General features: G+C 31.7%; 1 protein-coding gene across 2 annotated transcripts; it reads left to right on the top strand.

Moving 5' to 3' along the window:
- The first annotated feature begins 3,278 nt into the window (after positions 1–3,278).
- LOC118193850 (uncharacterized) lies at positions 3,279–24,765 on the top strand. Of its 2 annotated transcripts, none has more exons than XM_035365015.2 (2): positions 3,279–3,446; positions 24,321–24,765. In XM_035365015.2, exons 1-2 carry the CDS (start codon positions 3,432–3,434, stop codon positions 24,660–24,662), a joined length of 357 nt encoding a protein of 118 aa, XP_035220906.2. In that variant the 5' UTR covers positions 3,279–3,431; the 3' UTR covers positions 24,663–24,765. The 2 variants fall into 2 exon arrangements, with proteins under 2 accessions (XP_035220906.2, XP_035220907.2); XM_035365016.2 differs by lacking the exon at positions 3,279–3,446 and adding an exon at positions 3,488–3,638.
- The last annotated feature ends 1,400 nt before the right edge of the window (positions 24,766–26,165 follow it).

Genomic DNA, 26,165 nt, shown 5'->3' with positions numbered 1-26,165 from the left:
TTACATAAAATTAAATTACGTGCTATAGTCGATTAAAAAATACTATGACATCACCAGCTACATATGCCTACTATTAATTCTACGTCCTTTTTTCTTCTTTTGTATTATCTGGAGAAAAGTTTCTTTTATGCTGACGGTTTATTACCGTTAACGTTTATATTATCCCTCAAAGAACAAATTTATCGTTTTGTAAACTATCACCACTTAATCCGTTACCCACTAATTGAGAGTTCATTTTTAAAGGAGTTGCTCATACAAACCGTTTAGTGCTACCATAAAAAAGATCAATAAATTCGTTTTTTTTACATGAATATTGGTTCGCGAAAGCGATTTTTCCCTCCTTCTGCGATAAAGATATGTAACATTCTAAGACTAAGTCCAGTTGATTAGAAGTTCAAGGCATTTCTATTTTATGTTACAGAAAAGAACAGTAAAAAATAATATTGTTACGAAATGTCCAGCCGCGGTAAGATACATTCCACGCAAGGCGGGTTTACCAACGGCAAAGAGATGTACTGTTGTCAGATATGGCCCGAAATCGCTCATTTGGTGATAAAATTGGCGATATGCCATAGACGGATGGAGAAACTTCTAGAATAAATTCTTACAGGTTTGGCCCAGAATGTTCTCGAAAACAGGCCAAAAGCTGTTATAACCCTACCTGTACGAGGAGTAGCTGTCTATCAAGTTGATCGTCAGTCTAGTGTCGAGTTGGTCGTTGAGTGTACTGAATGTATCGTGGGTTAGTGCATCGTCGAGTCTATTGTCAGTCTATCGTCGAGAGCATCATGAATTGTAAATTGGAGCGTCCCGAGAGTACGTAGAGTTCCGAGAACGACCGAGACGAGTCGAGAGCTGCACTCTGGTACTTTGCCGTGAAGCTGTTTTCAACCGTTATAGCCTGAAGGTTGTGTTCCTGATTGTTTCAGTGTATTTGCCGTAGTTTTTCGGCGACTGTAAACTTGTTTTTAGAGCTGTCCTGAAAAATGCTGGCTAATAAATTCTGTTTTCATTCTTCATCAAGTGTTATTGTCAGTCACTGCAAATCCACAAACTCGTGCAGAACGCAGCAATATTCTTCATAAACGGACGAAATCATCTCAAGTAAATTCAATTTGCCATAAGTGTTTAAGTGCATAACTGCGCATAAATTACTATATAACTCTGTTTTTACATAATTTGTACAACAGCGAATGTGAAAAAACAGGAAAACTTTTAAATTCCAAAATACTCTGATCTAAAGTTAAGTAAAGAATTAATTAAAAAAGTTAAATAATAAAAAATAAAACAAAGGAAAATAAATTAAACTATGATATTTTTAAAATTAATCATGTAGTTTTTGCAAGTGATTTATTAGGAATATTTGTTTATTGCTATAGTACCTTCCTCCAAGTTATAGGTAAGGGAGAGAATGCTTTCGGTAAACAAATTCGATAATGAGTTTTCAGTGAAGAACGAGTTAACTCTTTGTATTTTTACAATAGAGTCGGTCTGTGTGTGTATTTGTATATATGTGCATGATTTTTTCGTCCAAATTCCAAAAATTTCTATTTTTCGTTATTTTACGTTTTCCGTTATTTCGGTATTTTATGTTTCCTACACTCATATAAATATTTATTAGATTGTTCTTTACTTGAACCCCATAACAGTTTTTAACACAAAAAACTATATTAAAATGTAATCCAAAACTTTTCAATTTTAGTATTAAAGACTTTTATATCAATGAGAACAAACGTATTCAATTTTGGATAAAATTGGTAAAACGGAAGTGATACTTTAGTTCAATCTCTGAAAAAACTTTCGTAAAAAAATACATTATAAGACTTCATTCAGATAAAACTTCATAAATGTGTTATATAAAATAGGTATGAGATTGAAAACAATGCATCACATTTATAAGCATTAAATGTGTTTTTTGAAATAAGTTAAATGCAGTGAAAATAAGCTCATTATGAAGACAAGGTCTCGTTATAAGGCAGTTAAATGCAACAGTTTCAATCTTCAATTTTGCTTTCGTCTCATTTTTTTTTGTCGCATCACTTTATCGCTATGTATTATTTTTTAAAAAAATGATGTAGCACATATAAATAATGTTGCGAATATAAAAAAAGGTCTGGCAACAGTGAACAGAGAACTGGGAATTCTAAAGATATATTGATTTTAAAGATTTTGTGATCCTGCTGTTGAATTTTTCGTGGCGTAAATGCGAAGAAAGCTAAGTTTGTTAAATGAAGTTAAAATGTTAAAATAAAAAGCTGATAATCTTATGAAGAAATCTGAATACTGACATCAAAAACCGAGAAAAGACTGAAAAGGAGATGTGTGGCAACATTTAATACTCTATTGGATATTCTAAACATATGCCACTTTAAAAAAAAATTTAATTGCTAAGTCATTGATTTGAGAATCCGAAGCGCTATATGACTAAAGGATTGATTGGACTACCATTGATGCGATACTTTCAAGTCAAAGCATAAAAATAGATGTGTACATGAGAGCATATAGTTATCATTATCAGTTATTGGAGAAAAGAATAATAGAAAATGAGTAGCGTTGATAATTAGCAGTGAGCCATAAATTTTAAAAACAAATTAGATTTTATTTACAAACGATGGAAGGGAAATGCTAGTTGACTTAAAGCTCGCTGTTTAAGTAAACCAAGAAAACATGTGCTGGTCACATCAGGCTTTTTAGTTTAAGTTTTTTGCAACTTTTTGTGCTAGAAAGAAAGAGAGAAAAAGAAAGCAAATTGCAAAAGTTTATCCATTACTTCTGCAGTTGATTTATTATAAAGTCATTTTTCTTTACATTTTATTTTTAAATGCTGCCAATTTCTCTTATCATTTTGGTGCTATACAGAGAGAAAAAAAAGCGCTAAATAAGAATTTTTATTTAACACCAATGATTCTGTAAATGTTTAGCCTAATAATCTTATTTTTATTTATATGTTTGTACATCAAAGCTGTGCGACCTGAGAAATCGCAAATATTGCTTGCGGCAAATTCTCATGCCATCCACATAAAATAAAACAGTAGTTAGGAAAATTTAAAAGCGTCATTACGTCACCCTCATAATAATTAATGACCCTTCCGCTAGTTTCATGACTCACCCAACCGTGGACCAGCATCCACTGTGTTTTGACTATGTATTGCCGCTCGTATATTGTTCCACGGGAAATTATTCTTTTTTTTTTTTTTTTTTCTCTTTTTCATATGATTCTTTTCCTTTTAGACTCAAAACTACCGCAAGTTGGAGAGTGAGAAAATTATACCATTGTCTGGATGGAGAACCGTATCTGATGATTTTATTTCCAAGCCAAGGGATTGGGCAGAATTTTTACTGGAATGAGATATTATTTTCCTTGTAATGTGTCGCTGCGTCCAAGATACCACTGTCCACATGGATGAAGGGTTCAGTTCTTCTTGGACATCATGCTCGCAATACAGGTGAGGAATGTGTCTCTTTTCTTGAAGGAATTTCATTTCAGTGCGGTTTCTTTAAACAGCTTTGATGAATTCGCTTGATTTTACCATAACAACGGGAATACGCTGGATGTGGATAATGCGAAGATATATTTTGAAAACAAGGCTCCTCTGCTGAAGGGGATACGTTTCTGACTACATATGTAGTGAAGCACAGTAAGAGATAAGCACAAAATATGAACTATTTCTTAAGAAGTATTCACATTCTTCTGTATTTTTAAGATATATACTCAAAATTTTTGCTTTATCTGGAAACATTCATCAAATGGGGAAATGTTTTTAAATTAATGAAATTGACAAATATTCCGAAATTTAATACTATTAATTACATTTCGTGTTATTTAATTACTATTAATTATATTTCGTGTAATTTAAGTACTGTTAATTAATTTCGTTAGTTAAATAAATAAATACAGTTTATAAAAAATTTAAATATCTATTTTTTCATTTATATACATATATATATACATATATGAAACATTTTATTGTCTAGCAGAATTCAGTTAGTATGTGATCTTCTGTCAAAACGCTTTAGAATATTTATTTTAAAAATTATATATTATTTACAAATATGTATATAAAGCCTTAGATAATTTATTTTTGAGTAACTAGGAAAATAGTTTGGTGAAAATGAAATGATTTACGAGATAAAATGGAAATGAGTACCTTAAACTAGAATTTGTAATCCGATGACTCAAAATACACCATTTTCATTGTTAAAGAAATAGTGTATGTATCCTACATAATATTTTGAGATCTTTTTCTGTGTTAAAGGGATTTGCTGTTGATAATAAGCGTAAGCAAAAGGAACACATTTGATGAAATCAAATTGCATGTAATACACAGAAAACTTTAGTCAGTCATAAATATTTAAATTAGAGCTAGAACATGGAATTTATTTCGTGATAAAACTTCCTTTTATTTTAACTATTGTTCAGTTTATTTTTAGAATATCTCAAACTTGTTTTATTAATGAACAAGAAAACAATAGTTTGATCTAAAACAAAAGCAATAATTTGATCATGAATTTGTGCATTTAATATTATGCATTAGATAAATTTTCTCATCGGAAAAGAAGGCCTACCAGCGGCCGAGCGGTAACGTCACTGAACACTGGTAGTTCGGTTTGAATCCCGCGAACGGGCTGGCTGCATGGGCATTTTCGTGGTTTTCCCCATGTGTAACGTGTATACGAGCGAGTTTCCCTTAGAAAGTTCTCCACGAAGGCATCCCTCCCTTAAGGCAGATAGCCCTGGAGTGCTTTGCCATAATCTAATAAAACCAAAACCAAACAAACTCATCAGAAAAGAAAAAGAAACTTTCTGATATAGCTAATATGATATTTTTATTCGTTTTTCAAATGCGACTTCAAAAATGCCTAAAATTCCTCATCTAAAAATGAAAACGATAGGCAAAATACTGATATAAAAGGAAGAGCCTTAAAGTATGAAGCAATAGACTTATTTTAGTTGTTTTTACTTTAAATATTTGTAAGAATGACTGGAAAATATTTAAACACTTTATTTTTGGTTCTAACCTAGGATTTTTTACAGCTTATGAAAATTAAATAATGTAAGAGGATTTTAATTTGACTTCTAGTTTTCTTACTGGTTCTACTGATCGTAACATTTAATCATTATTTTGATAAGTTTGATTCAAAACTAATGATTTGTTTTCTCGCATGTAACAGACGTAAATGCTGTGAGAAAAAATACCCTGCACACACAACGCAAGTAAATACTATAAACTAAAAAAGTTACACTTCTCACAGTCTAAAAAAGTTACACTTCTGATATGCTAAAATTCTACCTATCTCAGAACGTTGATTTATTGATAATTACAAATATTGTAAACTTTTACTTACTTTCCTAGCAGTTACCATTTTAATTTATAGATTTTTCTGTCTTAGGTACCGTTATTTGAAACAGAACTATTGTATAAACAATGCTGTATTTTAAAAAAAAAAAAATGATAGATTTTTGATTTGATTGAAAATTTTATTGCAAATAGAGTTGTTCTTGTTCTGAGCAAAATCTGAGTTCTATTCCATAACTGAATACAGTATAGTTTGGGTTTTAAAATGATTTATTCCCTTCCAACAAAATACATAGAAACAGAAATTGAAATATAAATTAGAGCGAATGTTAAAATAGATAGACTTCTGATCTTGGAAGGGATTTGTATTTACATGTTATTCAGGACTTAGAAGAGAAGGTCTAGCTCATAAAGCTTTTCCCCCTGAAGCAGAAAGTGAGAAGTGATGACGTTGTTATGATAACACTGAGCGCGGAGATGCAATTCACAGCTTAGAAATTAGCGTTTTTGAACTAGCGTTTAAAATGAGCTGTGTGTGAAAGATAGCTATGATTTGGAAGAGACAATTGTTATTTTACGTTGAACCATTAAAAAATTTAATAATGCTTACTCAATTTTAAAATAATAGATAAAATGCGTTACTCTTTTAACATAAAGTTCCATGGTATTTTTTTATTGTTATTTGCAGGTTTTTTTATTTAATGCACGTTTATTTATAATCATTTCTTTATCTGCATGCTAACTGAGAGAATTTTTATACTGCTTCTAAGATAACTATAATAGCAGGTATTTAAATTTACTCAAAAACTACTATACATTGACATAGTTTTAAACATATATGACATATATGACAAAATTTCTGCTAATCTACGTTTGATTTTTTTGCCTAATTGTAAATTTTACATTAGCATATTTCTCTTCCGATTCAATATAATAACAGATATTTTAAAAATAATTTTGTAATTTATACTTACATCTATATTACAATTAAATAAATGTAAGATTGTTACCTTAATTTTGACAAAATAGCTTTACTCACAGTACCTAAGACAGTTATTAAATTTTTCAAAACTGTGAGTAAAGGAGGCAGGTCATTTTATGCCAATTACTTTGATGTTTTATACTATTATATTTTATCTAGAATGCTAATCTAGCGCAAAATCGAATCAATAATTAGTTACAAAGGATACAATAAAAATAACTTTAGCAAGTACTTAACAAAATTATTTTGTTAAGCACTTGTTATTCTTGTTGGTACTACTATTTTGGTACTATTCGTAATACCGAAGGTATTATCGATTAACTCATAGAAGTCAGATGCTTTTTGATTTCCTGTGAGGTTGAGTATACCTTTTGCGGTAGTTCTTGAAAATAATGTTTTCGCTGGAGCGACTTTTTGGTCTCTCGTTTCCCTTGATCATTAAATTATTCGGTTTTAGTTTGCGATACAATTTGAATTCTTCCGAACCTCTATTTAAAACCTCTTTAATAATATCAAAATCTAAAACAGTTCCATCTTCTAAAACAAATACTTTATCTAAAACGTGGTTTCTCTATACTTTGAGGCAGAGCGCGAAAGGAGACCTTTGATTAAAACAAACTGCACATTTTGAAAAGAACGGAGAACTTGGCCCACTCTAGAGTCATAGCAAAGTTTTCAATCTATATACATTTCGTCGAAACTGAGAACGCAGTTTAATTTTTCTACAGAATTCAAATATTCGCCTTTTTCCTTCTTTAGAGTAAGAACATCACTTTGAATTCTTGGACTACACTAAAATTTAGCGCATCATTTTTTTAATTTGCTACTACTAGGTAAAGGAATTCCAATTTTTTCTTTCCAAAAATCATAGCTAAAAGATGACAATAAAAAGCTAAAAGATGACTCTTATGAAAATGCAATGTGAAATAGTTTCACTAGTCCATCTGATTTTTTTTCTTCTTTTTCAGCAATGCATTAATCTGCGTCTTTATAAAAATAGGCTTTAGAAGTTTTACAAATTCTCCGATTTGGGCTTACCCCCCCCGAAATTTCGCTATTTGAGATTTTAATTTCTAATACCAATTTCTTTATAGATGTCGTCCACCTTCTCTGCCGCTGAACAAACATTCTAAAATTTTTCTTTTCTCTATTTTTCAATAGTTTAATATTTAATATTTCAATAGTTAATAATTTCCAAGGATATTATTTTGTTCTTCAAATTATCAATGCATTCTTGTTTATCCTTAGGGCATTCAGGAATATCTGCATTTTCATTTGTGAGTTTAGTTTCAAAATCATTAACATTTGATTTATTATTGTCATCATCAATTTCGATTTATTATCGATTTATATTTATTTCGATTTATCATAATTTACTTTCGAAACAGCATTCCATTTCAACAGTTTCTTTTTGTGGCTATCTAAATAAGCGATTTTTCATTATCATCTTCATAAACACTGCATAGAAAATGTTCGCTCCAAACTTTTCCGTTCTTCACATTAATAGAATCTTGTCTTTGACATTTGTGTGTCCATTCTTTCGTGAAAAGCAAATTCTCATTTGGGTCCTTTGGTCCCTTGAAATAAAATATCTCATCCTTTCGTACTTCTGTAAGGGCTACGGCACTTTATTACAGCGCAAAAAGCCATATTACATAAACGATACTTTACAACATAGAATTTAAAATAAAAATTGAAATTATGTATATCTAAATTATTTTAAATATTTAAATTATTAGAAAACAAATATATATGATTATAATTAATTTGGGAAATGTAACCTCTAGAAAATCGTCTCGCAGGTGAATGAAATTGCAGTTTTAAACGCGGGAAACCAGAAAAGATGGCATCACAGTGACGTCAGATCACTGCCGGTTAAGTTCCCTCCCCCCTTAGGGTCGCGTCGGCGAGGAGTCGAACAAAGGAATGAACTAACTCTTTCTACTTATCGCAGCATGTTATTAATTGCTCTATCTGTCAATAGTTTGAAAATTTGCAACTTCTTTTCTGTTTGGAGCAGAATTGATTATCAATAAAGTTTCATTTCTCATTTATATCTGAGTTTGTGATTCTGTTAAACTGTTGGTTATAGTTCTGTAAAACTCCTTTGAGACAACATGAAATGAGATTAACTAAACAGTTGTTAATAGTTACGAAGCAGGCAGAGTCAACACAGCTGCTGAAAAAGAAGGCCTTTAGATACGGAAAGATCTTTGCGATTTAATAAACATTATAGAAGCCGAAGATACTATTTGTTTAAATTTTGAAAGCTCCTTGCTGAAACAAAATGGAGATAATCTTTAAAAAATCAGTTACTAGAAAGAAATATCATATTTATTTTACTCCATTGAGAAAATGTAATCTTGTGAAAATTTTGTCTCAACATATGCAAACTTCCAGTTATGGTATTAAGAATAAGTTACGAAAATCCTTACTGTTTAAAATGAATAACTTACTCGAAAACATAATGAAAGAGGAGCAAGCTTCGAACCACAGATAGTTCGCTAAATGTATATGCTAATCTTTTGTACTAAGAGATCCCGGAAGATAGGATGCGATATTTCCATATAAGCTAACTTTTGAGACTCTGGGGGATACGGAAATTGTTACTTTCTGCTGGTTTGAAGGTCGGGATAGAGATAAAGGGATAAGATTGGCATTAAGAAAGCGCAAAGGGTACTTATCGATTTTTAATAAATTTTTTAGACGTTTAATCATAGGCCACCGAAACATTTAGTTAGTTTTTAGCACTGTGGCAAAAATTCAGCATTGTACAAAATTTTAAAAAATGGTTAAAAGAAAGTTAGACTAAGAGTAACGCATCAATGGAATGCCACTTTGCCTAAATCGACGCCTCCGATATTATGGAACTGCAGCTTACAATCTGAAGACGATAAATTCTGCTGAGTAATTGAAAGATTAATTTAGAAGTCAAACAACAAAAATCAGCGTTATATTTTAAAATTTTCACAGGTCTTTTTTTCACTGTCACAGTTTCGATGATTTTACCGAACCATCATTCTCAGCTGCAAAAGCGCAAATGAACGAGATAAGATATAATGATTAGATAAAATAAGATAAGAAAGCTTGGACAGGAGATAAGCTAATGGCACCATCTGTTGATGAAACCGGAACTAAAACATAATTTCTTTAAAGGCTGAAGGCAAAGATGGATTGGAATTAGGGTCGTTAACTAGAACAAAGAGATTTTTTTGAATGTGAAATGCCTCTAGAAAATCCAGTTCACCAATGGAAGATGTTTTTTGAATAATTTTGGCAGCATAAAAATTGAAAGCATGATTTTCGGACCAACAATGCTGGGCAACAGAAGACTTCTGTGTTTCCTTTTTTTCTAACATATGCCTCATGTTCCTTCACGCAAAATTTAAGGCTCTCTTAGTTTGGCCAATGTAAATTAAACCACTGGCAAGGAATCCTGTAAATACCCTTGGAATTCTTTTCTTATCTTATCTTATCTAATTATTATATCTTATCTCGTTCATTTATGCTTTTGCAGCTGAGGATGATGGTTCGGTAAAATCATCGAAACTACACCTGTGAAAATTTGAAAATATAACACTACTTTTTGTTGTTTGACTTCTAAATTAATATTTGTTCGGCGTGTTATTGTATCTTAATTGGAAGATATATGAATATTGGTGCAAACAGTTTCTCAAAGATTGGCTGAAGTAGGTTTGTTCTGAAGCCTTCCTACTTCCCACATTTCTTGCCAATCGAGAATCTCTAAAATGTGACTGAATACTATCCAGTGTCGAAATAGTACTTAGGAATGTCGTATTTTTTATTGTTCTGGTGTTTAATTTCAACTTACGATTTTCCGAATCGGTTAACTGACTACACGGCAAATTATTATTTTACCTACCATGATTATAAAATTAACGTTAACTTTAATTTCCATAGAGATCAATATATTAAGATTTTTAATTATAAGGATGGTTGTTTAGTATGTCAAAGATACCGTTTTATATTACCAAAAATCCTGATACCATTTATTGAGACAAATTATTCCGATTCTAAGTTTAATTAATAATTGAAGAAACAAAAGCCTCAGTTTTGCTTATGAATTGAGAATGCAGTATAAGAGACCTTAAGATTTCATGTAACAGGTGAGTATGGAGTTTTGATTTACTATTTTGAATAGTGATTACGAAAGAAAAAGGACAATCTTACAAATTCTCCTGCTTAGAAGTTAATTAGAGAATAACTTTATTGGTTTTAATTAATGAATGAATTTTAATTCCGTTAAATTAATTTGTTGTTATTTTCTTGCCAGAATACTTAAATTCACTCTTCAGTTCTTGAAGCTTAAACGTTTTTTAAATAAATAGTTTTTATTGTTTCCTCTACATTCTGTATGAGAATCTATTCTCTATGAAATTGAGAAATTAGAAGTATATTAAAGTAATAACATTACTTATAATATTTATAATATAAATCTTCATCTAAATAATGAGTTAGATAAATAACGAGCTTGCATTAGCAAGCATAATTAACTGCATTAGTTATGAATATATTCGATCCTTTATGGAGTAAATGAATTTACTTTATTTTGGCGTTAAGCAGCACATAGAAAAAAATCAATGCAATGTTTACTTTTCAAGCTAAAAAGTCTCCTTCGAAGATAATGTTATGAATTTTGTACACTAGATGATTTTAGTGCAATTTTATGTGAAACTGTTGTATTTTCTCTGTAATGTAACATGAAAAATCGAGATAGACAAGCTATGCCGGAAAAGTAAGAATATAGGGGAACAAGTCTATTTAACATTAAATAAATGAGTATCTCGGTAATTTAGAGAGGTATCGCTAAGATAGCAACGGTTTTGGCGACTAATTTGGCGAGAAATCCAAAAAAATCGCCAGACTTAGCGAGCATTTGGCTACATTTTGGTACGGTCTCCGTATTACTGTAATAGTTATTGTAATTGAATAAATGTAATTGATCCCTATGTTAGCTGTAACCGTAATTCGACCCTCATATTGCCTTCCAATCATTTCGAAAAGCAGAACGTACTAGAAATATCTCGGTGGGCGGTTGAAAAGTATATAAGGCCGTAGGGAGCATCTGCTCTCGGTTGCTGTTGTTAGCTGTTAGCTCAGAGTGAGTTCCGAATACTATCTCCGGTTTTAGCTTCGGTTCTTAGCTGCGCTTTTTATTTCGTTGTGTTTAACGTTGACCGTATTCTTTGACACTGTGAGCACCTGTACTATTATTTCTGCGGAAAGTTCCAGAACTCTGATGTGTTTCTTCTGCTTCTTTCTTTTTGTTTGTTTCTTTGATGATTTGATGTGTCTTTTCTCTGATGTGTTTCTTTTGATTTCTTTCTGATTTGTTCCGTTTGATTTCTCTCTGATGTGTTTCTTTTGATTTCTCTCTGATGTGTTTCTTTTGATTTCTCTTTGATGTGTTTCTTTTGATTTCTCTCTGATGTGTTTCTTTTGATTTCTCTCTGATGTGTTTCTTTTGATTTCTCTCTGATGTCTTTCTTTTGATTTGATATATGATTTTTCTTTCCTGATGTATTTCGTTTCTTTTGATAGTAAATTCTATCAACCTGTCATCTAACCGTGTACTACGAACACGTACACACGATACAATAAGATTCTTGTTGCCGGTGTCCTCAATTTTATTTTGAAATTAAATAATGTGATTTTTACTGCAAATTATGGTCCTTGTATTAATAGAAGTTAGAAACTTTTATTTTGTTTATTGAGTCGTATAATTTAAATTTACGAAAGAAATGGAGATAATAATAATATTATTCCTAATATTTCTAACGCAAATTTTTCGAATAATATCGTTTTTACATCTTTTTTTTTTTTTTTTTTTTTAATGATACACAAACATTTTTATGGCTTCAAATTTTAAGAGAGGATTTTAGGGGTTCTGAAAAATTTGAATAATTTTTCTTCTAACGAATCCTATTCTTCTATTACTGTAATTCTAAAAGTAAACACAGCTCTGTATTAATATCTTAACATGATTTGCTGCTTTTTATGATCATCGAGCATTTTCTCTGGCTCATCTGTTTGTTACGTGCTTATATCCCATCAATGAATTAGAGATATTTTAATGATATCGATATTTGTTTAAGCAATAATAACAATTTTTAAATCTTGTAAAATTTCTTAGTTCTCAGATTTGATTTTTTATCAGGGTTTCGTTAAATACATTTATAAGGTATTTCTCCCGCCTGCCTAGCATACCTTCGTAGAGTCGTGGTCTGCACGCTGGATGCATATTCCAGAGGTCCGTGGTTCGATTCCCGGCGAAAGCGTTGCTCGTTTTTCATCTTGCCTTCTTCAAAAAATCCCGAATGTCTCTACAAGTGGTGCCAGAACTAAAAGGCTGGCGGATGATGATTCCCCACACCCAGGATTGGGTCCCTCTAAAAACACCAATCGCCCTTTAAAAGGGGGAGTATCTAAGGTATTTTTCCCACCTTCCTAGTATGTAGTGGTCTGTACTCTGGGCTCGTATTCCAGAGGTCCGGGATTAGATTCCCTGATTCCGTTACTCATTTTTCATCACTCTTGCTACAAAAAAAAAAAAAAAAAATTCTAATGATTCTACACACTGTGTTTGCAAAGTTTTAGTATTGAGATCATACGAAATCGAAAACCGAAAGAAATATATTCTTACTTTTTAGCCTGTAATGCACAAGTCATCTGGAAAGTTATGCATCTTTTTATGAACAATACAAATGAAAGAGTACAAAGGGATAAGAAAATTTCATTTGAGTCCCATAAAACGATTACTGTGACTCTACGAAGCGATTACTATGAAGCATCTACGACTTTTTTATATCTTTCCGGTAGCTGGAAAATTCTTTATAAAAGTCAGTAGGTTTATTCATAAAGACGTTATCGAAGCGTTGTTCGACAATATCCAAAGAAATGAACTGCAGAGCGTTCAGAGACTTTTGAATTGACATGAAGAAATGAAAATCCGAGGAGGGAAGCCCCGTACTCAATAAGTCTTTTGTCTTCGATTTTTTTGCTTGTAATATTGCCATTTGGAATCAGTATTTTTCTGAATTTGTCGTGTGATTTGGTGGCAACGATTCATAGCATACAATTCTTCAGAGTTTCATCTTAGACAAAGTATTACATTTTTGGTATGTAGCTCCCTCTCGATATAATTTATAAAAGTTTGGTTTAGCTTAACCCATGATCATTTTCTATTTGCACTATTATATAGCATCCACTTCCCATCTCCAATAGTGAGTCCTTTTAGAAAAAAAATCTCCCCCCCCCTTTTTTTTTTTTCTCAGTCAAGAATCACAGGCCAAAATTCAAGCAAACGTATTCTGCTCTGTTAAAGTATGGTTAACCATACATTGTAGCAGCTTATACACACAGTCTTCTTCAAATAATAATACTGTACTTTTTTTAATCTAGAGTCTGTCTGATAGGTCCCTGAAGTTTCAGCGATAGCTTTTTTAATAGGTCCTTGTCTACATGTCATCCAAAGCAGGTATCATCTTCGAGTTTAAACTTTTACGCTTAAACTTTTCAAATCACCTTCGGAACTGTGTCATCAAGAACAGCATCTTATTCATATAAGGCGCAAGTTTTATGAGTAGTTGACTAGCATTTTTTTCTTTTTAAAAATAAAAGAATATAATATAACGAAAATGAACTTTTGCGCTCTTCATTCTTAGCACTGCAAGGAAACTGAAATTATGTTACAACACATGATAGAATGTTGTAACATGAGCATAAAATACCGTATTTAAACATCCACTTTGATTCTTATCAGTAATAACAAAGTAACTGAAGAAAAAAGGAAAAAAACGGAAAAAAATACCCGCAGAATTTTTCTGGTGATTCTTGTAAGTCTGCGCAATGCTTGGCATGTGTGAATAGCGGCTTGATTACTTAATACAACTCATTTTTTGGAATGTGAAGTCTCCAGTTTCCTGAATATCTTAAGTATTATTAAAATAAGGACATTTGAAGTGAGATTTTCCTTTGCAGAAGTGAAAGGGCCTTCAGGTGGGTTAAATCTGGTGCACAAGAGTGATTGCTGAGAATCGTAAAAGACTTTTTTGCCACAAACTTCTTGACGAGAATAGAATTGTGTGATAGTGCATTGTCGAGCAACAGAAGTTCTGTTATTCAATAAAAGTTTTTTCAGGCCTAACGCGATGGAGTTTCTTTAAGATCTGTCTTTATAGAGTTCATCGTCTATTAGTCAGGAACATATTCTTCGTCAATTATCCATTTTCAATAAAAAATGGTCAACACCTTGAACGTTACTCACGAATTCTGAAACAGAAATTTCTTTGGTCGTAATGAGCCTTTACCAGCGGAAACAGATGAACACCTTTTTGTCTTAGGATCATAAGCAAAACACCAAATTTTATTTCCAGTCACAATTTAATTGAAAAACTCAGAATTACTTTCCACTTAACAGTAAAATGTTTTGCTAAGTTACGAAAATCATGACAATAGATGTTCACTGGATCTAAGCAAATTTACTGCATTGAAAATTAGTAATGTTGTTTAGTCTGTCGTCTAACAGTCCTACGATCCTACGATTTCTATTATCATCGAACTGTGAACAACTAAATTTTTTTAATTTTGCAGATTATAATAATATTTACACAACTGAATTGTGTTGGGAGATTCTGAAGTTAAAGCTTCTATGCAACGTTCGGAATACCACATCGCAAATACTCATACATTATCTCGCAGAAACATACTGGAAATCCATTAATAAAAGTTATGACTATTTTATGGCCATGGTGCGCGACATTCGCAGCGTATACGGCTGAACGACTCGTAAAACGGCCCTTTTGTATAAAAGCGGCCAATGCAGCTCTTGTTTTGTAAAGTTGGAAGACCGTTATATTTAATAGAAACAAAAATTTAATAGGTTACTGAATGAATTAACTGAATCGTTTTCATTTCGGTGTTCTTAATTATTTTATGCATTTTCATATGTAAAAATAACATTTTGGTGGCTTCCTAAGAAATAAGCAACTAAACACGGTAGCTCGCACACTACATCAACACCGAAAATTCTGTCACTTAGCATACGATATTTTTTGGAAAACCAAATTTAGACATTCTAGTAATAAATGCAGTCAATTATTCTTTGAGATGGATGTACAAGCATCTGCTAAAAAATTATTCCTGAAACTTTATAGATGCATTTTATTTAATATTAAATAAATACTTTTTAATTTATCTATTGCTTATTATATAGTATAAATGTAATAATCGTTTAGAAATAAATATGTATACATTATTTTCTTGTTATACCGAAAGATTAATTTTCAACAAATCACTTTCTAGTAAGCTTTTATGGACGAATTTTTGATCAGATTAAGATATTCATAAATATAATGTATGAAATGTGTTAATAAAATATAACACACACATATAAATATATATCACAATTAATTTAAAAATAAAATATGAGTTCGCATGTATTTTCGATATGTTGCATGTTCTTCCATTACTACAAGCAGCAATTAAGCAAGAAATGCTGTTGCTATAAAACTCTAATCAGAACTTCAATTAATGTGTTGACAATTCCACGCCCTCATTCCATAAAAGAATGTAAATAATTGCGACAGGAAAATTTTAAGAAATGAAGCTTGTATACAAAACTAATTTTCCAATAGAAAAAATATTTTGAATGATTTTAACAGTAAAAAGTTCCAATTCTCTTTGGATGCAAAAAAAATTTAATTATATTGCAAAACGATGAACAATAATAAACAAGGAAGACAGAATTATTATAGCATTTATTAGTACTCCGATAAGAACTTTATTTGATATGCAAAGTTAAATCTGACCGCATTTAAACAATGCGTAATAAATTATTTTGACTAGAAATGTTATAGTTCTAAAAGAATTTTGATTTGGAAGGAAGGTGTTTCATAAAATAATCACGTACTTTATAAATAAAAAGTAAGTAGCAAAAAAGAAAATAATTTAAAATAATATACATGCAAGAAAACAATCGAAGGAAAGTTTAAAATAAGGTATAATTTATCTTTAGATGGAAACTGCTTTCATAGAAATCCTCTAAGCATAATTGTTATGACCCTAAATATATTCACACTACTGGTCATTAAAATTGATGGTACAGTGAGAGAAGTGCACAACAAATCTTAAATAAGCATGAGAGTTAGAATACATAGGAATGTGCATACGGCACTTGCACATTACCCACAAGAGTGATGATATCTCGAATCAATATAAAAAGGAGAGTAAAATGTTGATTTTTCTTTCGGAATTCGCATTTATTCATTGTTTCTGAAGAAAGTATTATGTTTCGTGTACAAAAAGATAGTTTATTCTACCACATCCTTAAATACCCACCGAGCAAGAATCATATCAGTACTGAAGATTATTATGCTGTGCAAGTTGTTAACAATAAACCAAGTGTATTTCTACTAGCCTTTGATTGAGCTCCAAAGAATATTTTGACCATTTGCAATCGATAAGTTCAGAGCTACACGTTTAGTCTCAAGGTCCCCATTCATCAATACCCTAGTCGGCAGACATCCTGCCCGCATCACTGTTGCGAATCTACAGACACGTCACATACCATGGTAAAGAAATTGGGTATTTTTCTCAATATTAAGCATCCCCAAACAGGGTGCGACGACGTGTGCAATGCCACAAATTGTCAAAAAAGTAACTATTCCTTCAGCTTTACGCTACAGTACAAGAATCAGCACTTAAAGAAGTGTATTCATCGACGAACCACTGGAGTGACTCCGTCTGCCCTGGCGAACCTAACTTTAGCTTACTTGATGGTCGTATCCGTTTGTGGAGGCATCTAGGACAACGAATGTTGAAGCTCGCATTCCTCGTCGTCCTACTGACCCAGCCCCAGCATTTAGACTGATGGCATGGGGTATCACTGAATAATCCTATTCACCTCTAGTCCGCATATCCTTTACTTTCACTAGCTACCGTTACATTACTAAGCTTTTAATGCCAATTTATGTGTAATATCTTCGAGGTTTCCATCGCCCCCTTTTTCAGCAGGGCAGTGTGAAACTGCACGTTGCTGTCCCTGTCCTACATTTCTCCAACATACAGAGTATTCAGCAGACAAATTTTCCGGATCCCTTACTGCAATTATTATGATAGGTAAAATCTGGCGAAGAACTGACGACCGCATCTTATGCAATAGCCCAAAATGTCGTTCAAAGTCCGTTCTGCTGAAACCAGTATTAGAACAGCTGCTATAGCTACTAGAAGAGGATGCTTGAGATTCCGATTTTTGCAGGTAGCGTACTTCAAAATTACTTTAATTTCTATTCATTTCGTTTTGCCAGTATAATCTATTTTAAAATAATTATGATTCTGCTAACTGAGTTTCTTTATGATGTAGCCACTGCCATGTCAGCAATGTGTTACGATAATAGAGTACGTGCTTTTCTTTATAGTATCTTAATTTTAATAAAAAGTGAAAATCGTTTTAATAACTTGGTGAATGAATGAAAGAACTCTTTATCATTAGAAACTTTGTAGAGACGTTAGGTTATTTCGAAGCAGGAGAAATGAAAAATGAGCAACGCCTTTGCCAAGACTCGAACCACGGACCTCTCGAATACGCGCCCATTGCGCTAACCACTACACTCCGAAGACATGCTAAGAAGGCGGGAGAAATACCTTATATACTCTCCCTTTTAAAAGGCGACTGGGGATTAGGGGACCCAATTACCAAATCCTGGTGGTGGAGATCATCCACCACCTTTTTAGTTCGGACGCCACAATGTAGAGACATTAGGTTTTTTTAAAACAGGAGAAATGAAAAATGAGCAACGCCTTCGCTGGGACTCGAGCAACAGACCTCTGGAATACGCGTCGAGTGTGCTGACCACTACACTACGAAGGCATATTAAGAAGGCGAGAGAAATACCTTATAACTGCATTTAAATAATCAGTTTCACGGTTAAAGACGAATACTTCCGCGGTTAAAGGCAATTATGAAGAGTAAATTTTCGTAAAACAAAGCATACGTTTTACTGTTAAAAGAGTTTTATATGTTCAGCAGAATATGCAAGTAATTAAGAACGGAAGAAAAGCAAATATATTTTTGATTCACTGAAGCATTAAGAGCTATAGAGGATTAACTTTCTGTCAATGAATGCCAACAAAAGCGAATATAATAGTTCAACTTTATTTGTTAATTAAGTATAGTTAGTTCATAAAGTTTATAATTGATAAAATGATTTAATGTTCCTTCTAAATTTTAAAATTAATTGTGCATATTTAAAAAAATCTGATGTATACTTCATGACTTTCTTTATCATTAGAAACTGTGTACGGCCTATTACATTGTATACATTTTTTGCTGAACTTCATCTAAACTTATATCCTCGAATTATTCTAACTTAATTAATCAATCTCTCAAGAAAGTCAAAAATTGCAAATTTTGAAATTAAATATCCCAGTCAATTTTATAGTACGGGGGTCAAAATTCTTACAACCTTTTTTTCGTAACTCTCAGAAATATAAATATAGGAACTATTTTCGTCATTCAAAACACATCTGTTATTAGAAATATATCACTACGACCAACGATTGCGGAAATAAAGGCCGGATAATGACTTTTAAGCTGGGGAAGGGGGGTGAGTATATATATATATATATATATATATATATATAATAAAAAGAGAAAAAAACATAGCAGTATTTTTAGGCGTAGAACGTAGATACATATTGAAGAGGAAGATTACTGATTGCGTAGAATGTTGAAATGCCGATCCACAATGAATAAGAAATTTGGCAATATAGGCAGTTTTAATTCCATTTTTATTTAAATTCCCATTTATAGCCACAGTTCACTTGGCACTCTAGTCGTGCTTTTTTTCAGAATATTTACATTTTGAAACACTATTGCGATAGGAAGAGAACACAGCGAAATAAAATGGCGTCCAAGCAGCAACATAGATATAAGCGAAGTAAGCATTTACTACTATGGCAGCTCATTAAAGAGGAAGATTTTGGTTTAGAAAGGTTTCAGTTTTCAAGAGTTTAGGTTCCGAAATAACTACGTCATCAGTGTCACGCAAGCTTCGTGGCTTAGATTAATCTAGAAATGACGAAGTCCAGAAATGTTATTATCATTTTTAAAATAAAGAGGAAATAACCAAATTAAAAATGAGGAATTAAGAGGCTATTATTAAATTTAAATTATAAAGCTAGTTTACGTAGTTTTTTCTTACATTTTATATTAGCAAAATCCAAAAAATGGAAAGTAGGACAATTTTTAGAATCTTGCGTCTTGGCTGCATAGATTTATTTTATAAGCAATATAACGAAACTTAAATAAATATAACTCCTGTGAAATCGTGCATATTTAGCCAAAATGTTAAATTTGATTAACAGTGCAACTTACGTACCTACTCCAATAAAGCTCAAAACAGAAAAATTTAATTAAGTTTTTAAATTATTGATAGCGATTAAAATAATTAAACTTAAAAGATAATGAAGAAGTTAAGTAAGTTAAGCAAAAGCAATCTCCTGTCAAGCAAGAGCTAGCAGTTAAAGCAAATACTAATTAAAATTACATTCAAAATGAGTAAAAATTTGAGTTAATTTTTAAAAATTGAATAAACAGTTTTTAGTTAGTTTTAGAAAAATGAACAACTGAAAAGTCAGTGAGATAATGCCGACTCATCAGGGGAAAATTAGCTTATCTCACCTTCCGTTCAATTGTTCAGATATCTTTATAGGAGTTATATTTATTTTAATTTCATTATATTGTTTATATATACACTTAGTACTGCGGATTGCAATTAGAAAGAGTGACGACTAGACGTTATACCACAACTAGACGTTATGCCTGTTCCGTATAAAAAATTTCAACATCTACGGCTAATCGTTTTTGAGTTATGTGAGATACAGACATATGTACATATGTACGTACAGACGTCGCGAAAAAAAATCCCTTTTGAATCCCTTTTAAATCCATTTTAGAATCCGTTTTGAAAAAAAGAGTCCCTTACTCTGTTTATACATATAGACGACACGCAAAAAAAAAATGGTCCAGATGGATTTAAATTGGATATACCTCTTGAAATATGATACTCGAAATTTTGCGCAATTGCAATACTTCCTTTACTTCGTACAAGGAAGAAAGAAGAATTTTGAAATATGAATTCAAAAATATGATGATGTGTAACTATGAGAATAGTACTGAAAGTATTCCACTTCAAATTATAAGGTATTTATCCCTTCTTTCCGTCTTGTCTTTGTGATGTAATTGGAAGCAAGTTCGGTTAGCAATCGGGAGTCCGACTGGCACTCGAAAAATCCATAGTTCGAACCCCGTCGAGGGCACTGCACAGCTTTTACTTCTCTTGCTTCGAAATAAAATCCCTAATGGTCTCCGCTGCCTAACTGGAGGTAAATAAATATTGCGAAACAACATCTTTTCATTTTTGTTGGGAAAATACCACTGAAACGAAAATTGATTCATCAACACTTAAGTGGAATTAACTGAGGCTAAAAATTTTTAAATAGTTATTATCGTTTCCCGAAATTCATTTTAGATTCTGAGAAAAAATGGGTCATATACCCAAAGTTCTCAACAGAAAATTTCTAAGCAGATATTTATAATAGGAACTGCATGGAAATATCCGAGACCTATGTTTCTATAAGCCTTCAGCAAATAATATGCTATGCATCATTTTAATGCTAATCGGTGCTAAAAATTCAATTTCTGGAATGCATATTCCACCATTTTTACCTCTCGCCAACCTATCTACATATTACTTAAGGAAGGTGTATGAGTGTATGACAATTATTATGACAATTTTTTTTTCTTTTTTCTTTTTTTTTTTTTTTTGTCTACTATAACTCTTTTATAAAACCTTCAAAACTTTCCATTTTCGGTATTCACGCTTTCTACATTCATATAAATAGTTGATCAGATTTTACGGAAAAGTGGAAAATCGGCAATGATACTTTATATCATGTCAGGTTTTAATGAAAAACTGTATTAAAATTTCAGTTTTAATATTTAAGACTAGCATATCAACAGGATAAATAAATTAGATTTAAAAACTCATAAAACGGAATTAATACGTTACTTGAAGCTCTGTATAGGCTTTCGTAAGAAAATATATTACGATATATTCCAAAACTTGTACTCTGTAGCACTTCATTCATGCGAGCGAGAGATGCGCCGCATCAGCCAATCAACACAAGAGGCGCACATCAGGTGTTATGTTTTATGTCACAACTTCTCTCTCGCCTCAGAGTCTCTTTTGGCGAATGAGATCGGGAGAAGAAATAATGCTATATAATGCTTCCAGTACGAATCTCGTTTCTGAGTGTAAAATAAAATATATTTTTATATTAAAAGTGAGAAACCATTATTAAAGCCGTAAACGGAAGTGCCTTTATTACGGAGGCATTTAATGGGTGGGCCACCGTCGCCTCCTATAGAGGGTCGGACAGATTACATCGATGCATTCTCTGAGATTCGAACACGGACCCTTAAAAACAGCAGTCAGAAACACTAACCACTTTTCTCTCTGGACGCCTTAAAATATGTCAGTGTTGTAAGACTTGTGTAATATTTTTTTCCAATGGCGGGTATTAAATATTATAGACGTTAGCCACTAACTAAGGCCAGAAGCGGAGGTCACTTTGTTATGAAGGCATCCAATAAGTAGGCCACACTTGCCTCCTAAGAAAGGACAGGCAATTTACCGGACATTCCTTCTCCGGGACATTCCTTCCCTTCCTCTTCCGAACCAAACCCGGGCTCTTCGGTATGGCAGTCAGAATCACTAATCTGCGCGGCATGCTGCACATTACCAAAAAGTTCGCTTGTTACTCTCTTGCACCGCTCATGATGACTAGGCTAGAGCAAACAGCAAATTCAAAAACAGCTATTTCTTTACTTCGGATTGATACTGGAAAGCATCGTAGTCACTTTTCAGCTGTAATTCCAGAAAGTGAGGAGCATTGTTTTGTGATACCTAAATATCGTGGGCATTTACTTGCAGATCAAAATGAATTTATATTTTGTTGACACTATAGAAATAATATAGAAGAAAATTAAATTATGTTATCGGTTTCAAAGTATTTATTTTAAATATATTATAAACACTTAATGTTCTGCAGTTAAAATTAATCAAATTAAATGTAATTAGAAACATTATTTTTGGAAACAGCATTCTTAAATTTGTTTTTCTTTAAATGTAGCTTTCAAATTTTATTTCAATCAAAAACTTTTCATATATGTTCATGTATGTTCTTATATGAAGGATCCGAGGTTTGAAAGACTTATGAAAAAGTCAGTATTTGGAATTCAAGGCAACATAGTATTCTATTTTAGTTCTGTTGTATTTTCCTTTCTCCACATTTAAAATCACCACTTGTTATGTAAAGTGTTCTCTTTTTTTGATTACATATCAAATCAGATGGAAATACTGCATTTAGCTTTACTTAAAGTAAAAGAAGGAAAAATTCCTACTGGCCTTGATTGTGCATCAGTTATAAAGTGATGCTTGTTTCGAGTGCCAAGTAAAACTCAAATCTTGATAATTTTTAATTGAAGACGACGTATATTGTTGGTAAAAAATGAAAAATAAGTAAATAATTTAATGTAGCTTAAACTGTTTTAGATTTGAAAATTTTAGAAACTTTTACAAATATTATATCATCAAACATTACATCGGTTTAAGGGAGAGATGAAACAATCAGGTAAGTCGAAAATGTATATTTTGAAGATGACGTCAAAAATCTGTATGTGATCTATATGCATATCTATTATGCATAGGATCTATAGAAAAATAAAATATTTCAGCGAAAATGGCATTTCTAACAATTAAAACTAATAGATTGTTCAGTATTTAAAATAAAAGGGATCTCAATTAATTTTAAATAAATCATGAATTAGTTTATTATTAAGTTTATATAAATTGTCACTTGACCTATGTCTGCAGATCTGAAAAAAGATCGAGTATAAAAATCTGTATCTATAAATTTCAGAAGCAAAAACGGTTTTATTTTAATATATATATATATATATATAAATCTATATATATATTTTATACTTTTTCAAGTATGCTTAAATAATTCGGTTCATAAGCTTAATCAGAACCACCTGATTTATAGGACCCTGTATCAACAATGATGCTAGTTACTTTAGAATTTTCTGAATATGAAGTGAAAATTTTTTAATATTCGAGATTAGTTAATACTGAAAGCATATTGAAAATGATTTTATATTGGAAATTACGAGTAGGTTACGTTGGAAATATAGCTTAAAAGACTACGAACATACTTTTTCCTTTCTTGCTAGAATAAGTTATCCTAGTCGAGAGATATTATCCAGATCAGAACAGAAGTAAGGAAATGAAAACCAAACATTTTTATTGAATGAAATTCATTACATTCGAAAATTAAGTTTTCATTGATAAAGGAATTATTAAAAAACTTATCCCATTCTCACATAATTTCGATATCAGGTGATTGCAACGTGAAACGTGTCATCTCCCCCACTTAAGGATTTACTCGTAATTAAGGAAACGTTATTGGTTGTTAGATTTTCACTACATGAAGAAAGAAGTGATATAAGGGAATGAATTAAGACATATTCAGATAACTAGTATGAAGGCACATTTATTCTTAATTTGCACTGATATAATTCATCTTATATTTATTAACACTGATTAACTTGGAATAATTTTCAAAAGTCGATTTTACTTCACTGACCGAATTAAAAAATTATTTTTAAAATCCTTCATTACATATATTTTCTAGACTTAAAATTTTTACTTTCGTATTAAAAATTTTGGTAACGTCTATCTTTTCCTCATATATCAGAGGAAAAAATAAAAGAAATATGAATAATAATGTAACCACTTTGCATTAAATCTTTATGAATGTAGATTGCATCTAAGTAAATCAGTCCTTAAACAATAAAACAAATCTTAACAGTTTGATTTCTTAGATATTAGTGAAGTAGTTTGTAGAGAGTTATGAATATTGTCCAATATTTTTTTTCTTAAATGAATTTTTTTTAGATCTTGGTGATGCTACTTTTGGGACACAGCAGTGCTGCAGCAGTTATTGATAGCGTGGAAAGTGGTTACGAAATGGTGATAAATCATGAGCCCTGGTGGGGCTATAGCATGAATGACGAAGAAATGGGATCCAGTTACAGATACTTCTATCCATTCTTCGACCACGAAGACGAACCAAACTCATTTCATTGGCATCAGCCTCCAATTGTTAAGCCTCCTTTGCCGCCCATGCCACCTATGCCACCAATGCCATCACCAGAAGCTACTCGTGAATGGCCATCTTGGCTACCACCTATTAGACTCATTAAACTACCTCTGGATGAACCCCCAGCAGATGAATGACGGCTTTTAGGAATCAATTGTAATTTGAAAGATACAGGACTCGTGAACTGATACCTTGTAATATAAATATTTAATTTATTGAAAAATAGTTTATGCTAGTGATAAGTGATATCCGAAAACTTTTCTCTTTAGTCTTTGTGTTACACTTCCTTACCTCGTTATTCGGAATGAATGTGTAATGGCATCAACACTTAAACTAACAATATTTGATTCTAAAACTTTGTGAATAAATATATAGTGCTAAATCATGGCATAGTTTCCGAAACAAGAGCAAAGAGGAGTGCAAGTGTCAGTTAATGGAAATGGGAGCGAAAATATATTAGTGCAGTTATTTATATAATTTTGGGGACTGAAATTCACTACAAAACAAAGACTTCTCTGTACATACATTAACATTATATAGATTTTCATTCATTTGAAAATCATAGATTATGCATATTGTGATGTTTAAACTGTACTTTAAGTTGACTGTAATTAAGATAACTAAACAAATGAATATATTAACGGAATTAAGGAATTACGAAATATATATGTTTGCCAATGGAATTACCAAAATCTTTTGTATTTTAATAGAATTATCTTATAGTGTAATTAATTAAATTAAGGTAATCATATGTATCAGGATTAAGGTGACCATATATATCGGTATAGAATTAATGGAATTAAGGTAATATGTATGGCTGTATTAAAGGAATTAAAGTAACGAAATGTTGATAAATCATTTCGTTACTTGGTTCTTGGCTCAATTTTTAAAATGAGTGAATGAAAACAATGACTTCTATAAGGGTAGGTTGTTCCACTTATGTTGTTCAGCTGTGCTGTCTTAGTGTAAAGAGACAGATTGAGGGTTCACTCGTCAAGTAACGAAGCTTAACTCTGCACTGGTAAAGACATCTAGATGAAATTACCCGAGTCTCGTCGTTCAATAGAAATTATTTAATTATTTGAAGAGCAGCCTTTGTTGGTTTTGATTATTCAAACGTACAGTAATGCATGCTCATGTAGAAAAGACCTTGAAATCGGATTCTAATACAACCCCATTAAAAACATTAACATTACACATTTCAAGTTAAAATGTTTAAGAAAAAGGAGAGAGAGCCAGGACTTTTTTAATTATAAATTATTGATTAATTTTGGAGATAATGGAATTTGTTTCAGTTGAAATATATTAACAATTTTTCTGGTATTACAAAATTAATAAAAATAAGAATAAAGATAGAGTTAAAATAGCCATTATTTTTTTTTTAACTTAGTTGATGATGAAATGGAATTGCTGAAGGGATAATCAAACTGGAGAAATACAGACGAAAGTGTACATACAAATAAACAATTTTAGAACTGCTTAATTCGTTTTAAAATCTCTCTTTTTCTCAAAAGTTAAATATTTAAGAAAATATTTAAATTTTCCTACATTGCTTAAATTGAGAAAGCGTACAAGGTTAAAAAAAAAGAGTTTCTTTCTTAACCCCAAAGGCCAAAATATAATACTAAACTGTAATACTG

This window comes from Stegodyphus dumicola, chromosome 8, assembly GCF_044657685.1.
Source record: "Stegodyphus dumicola isolate Sdum_Otavi_A_Nest chromosome 8, ASM4465768v1".
NCBI classification, from domain to species: domain Eukaryota; kingdom Metazoa; phylum Arthropoda; class Arachnida; order Araneae; family Eresidae; genus Stegodyphus; species Stegodyphus dumicola.
This window is presented reverse-complemented; position numbering and strand designations above follow the sequence as displayed.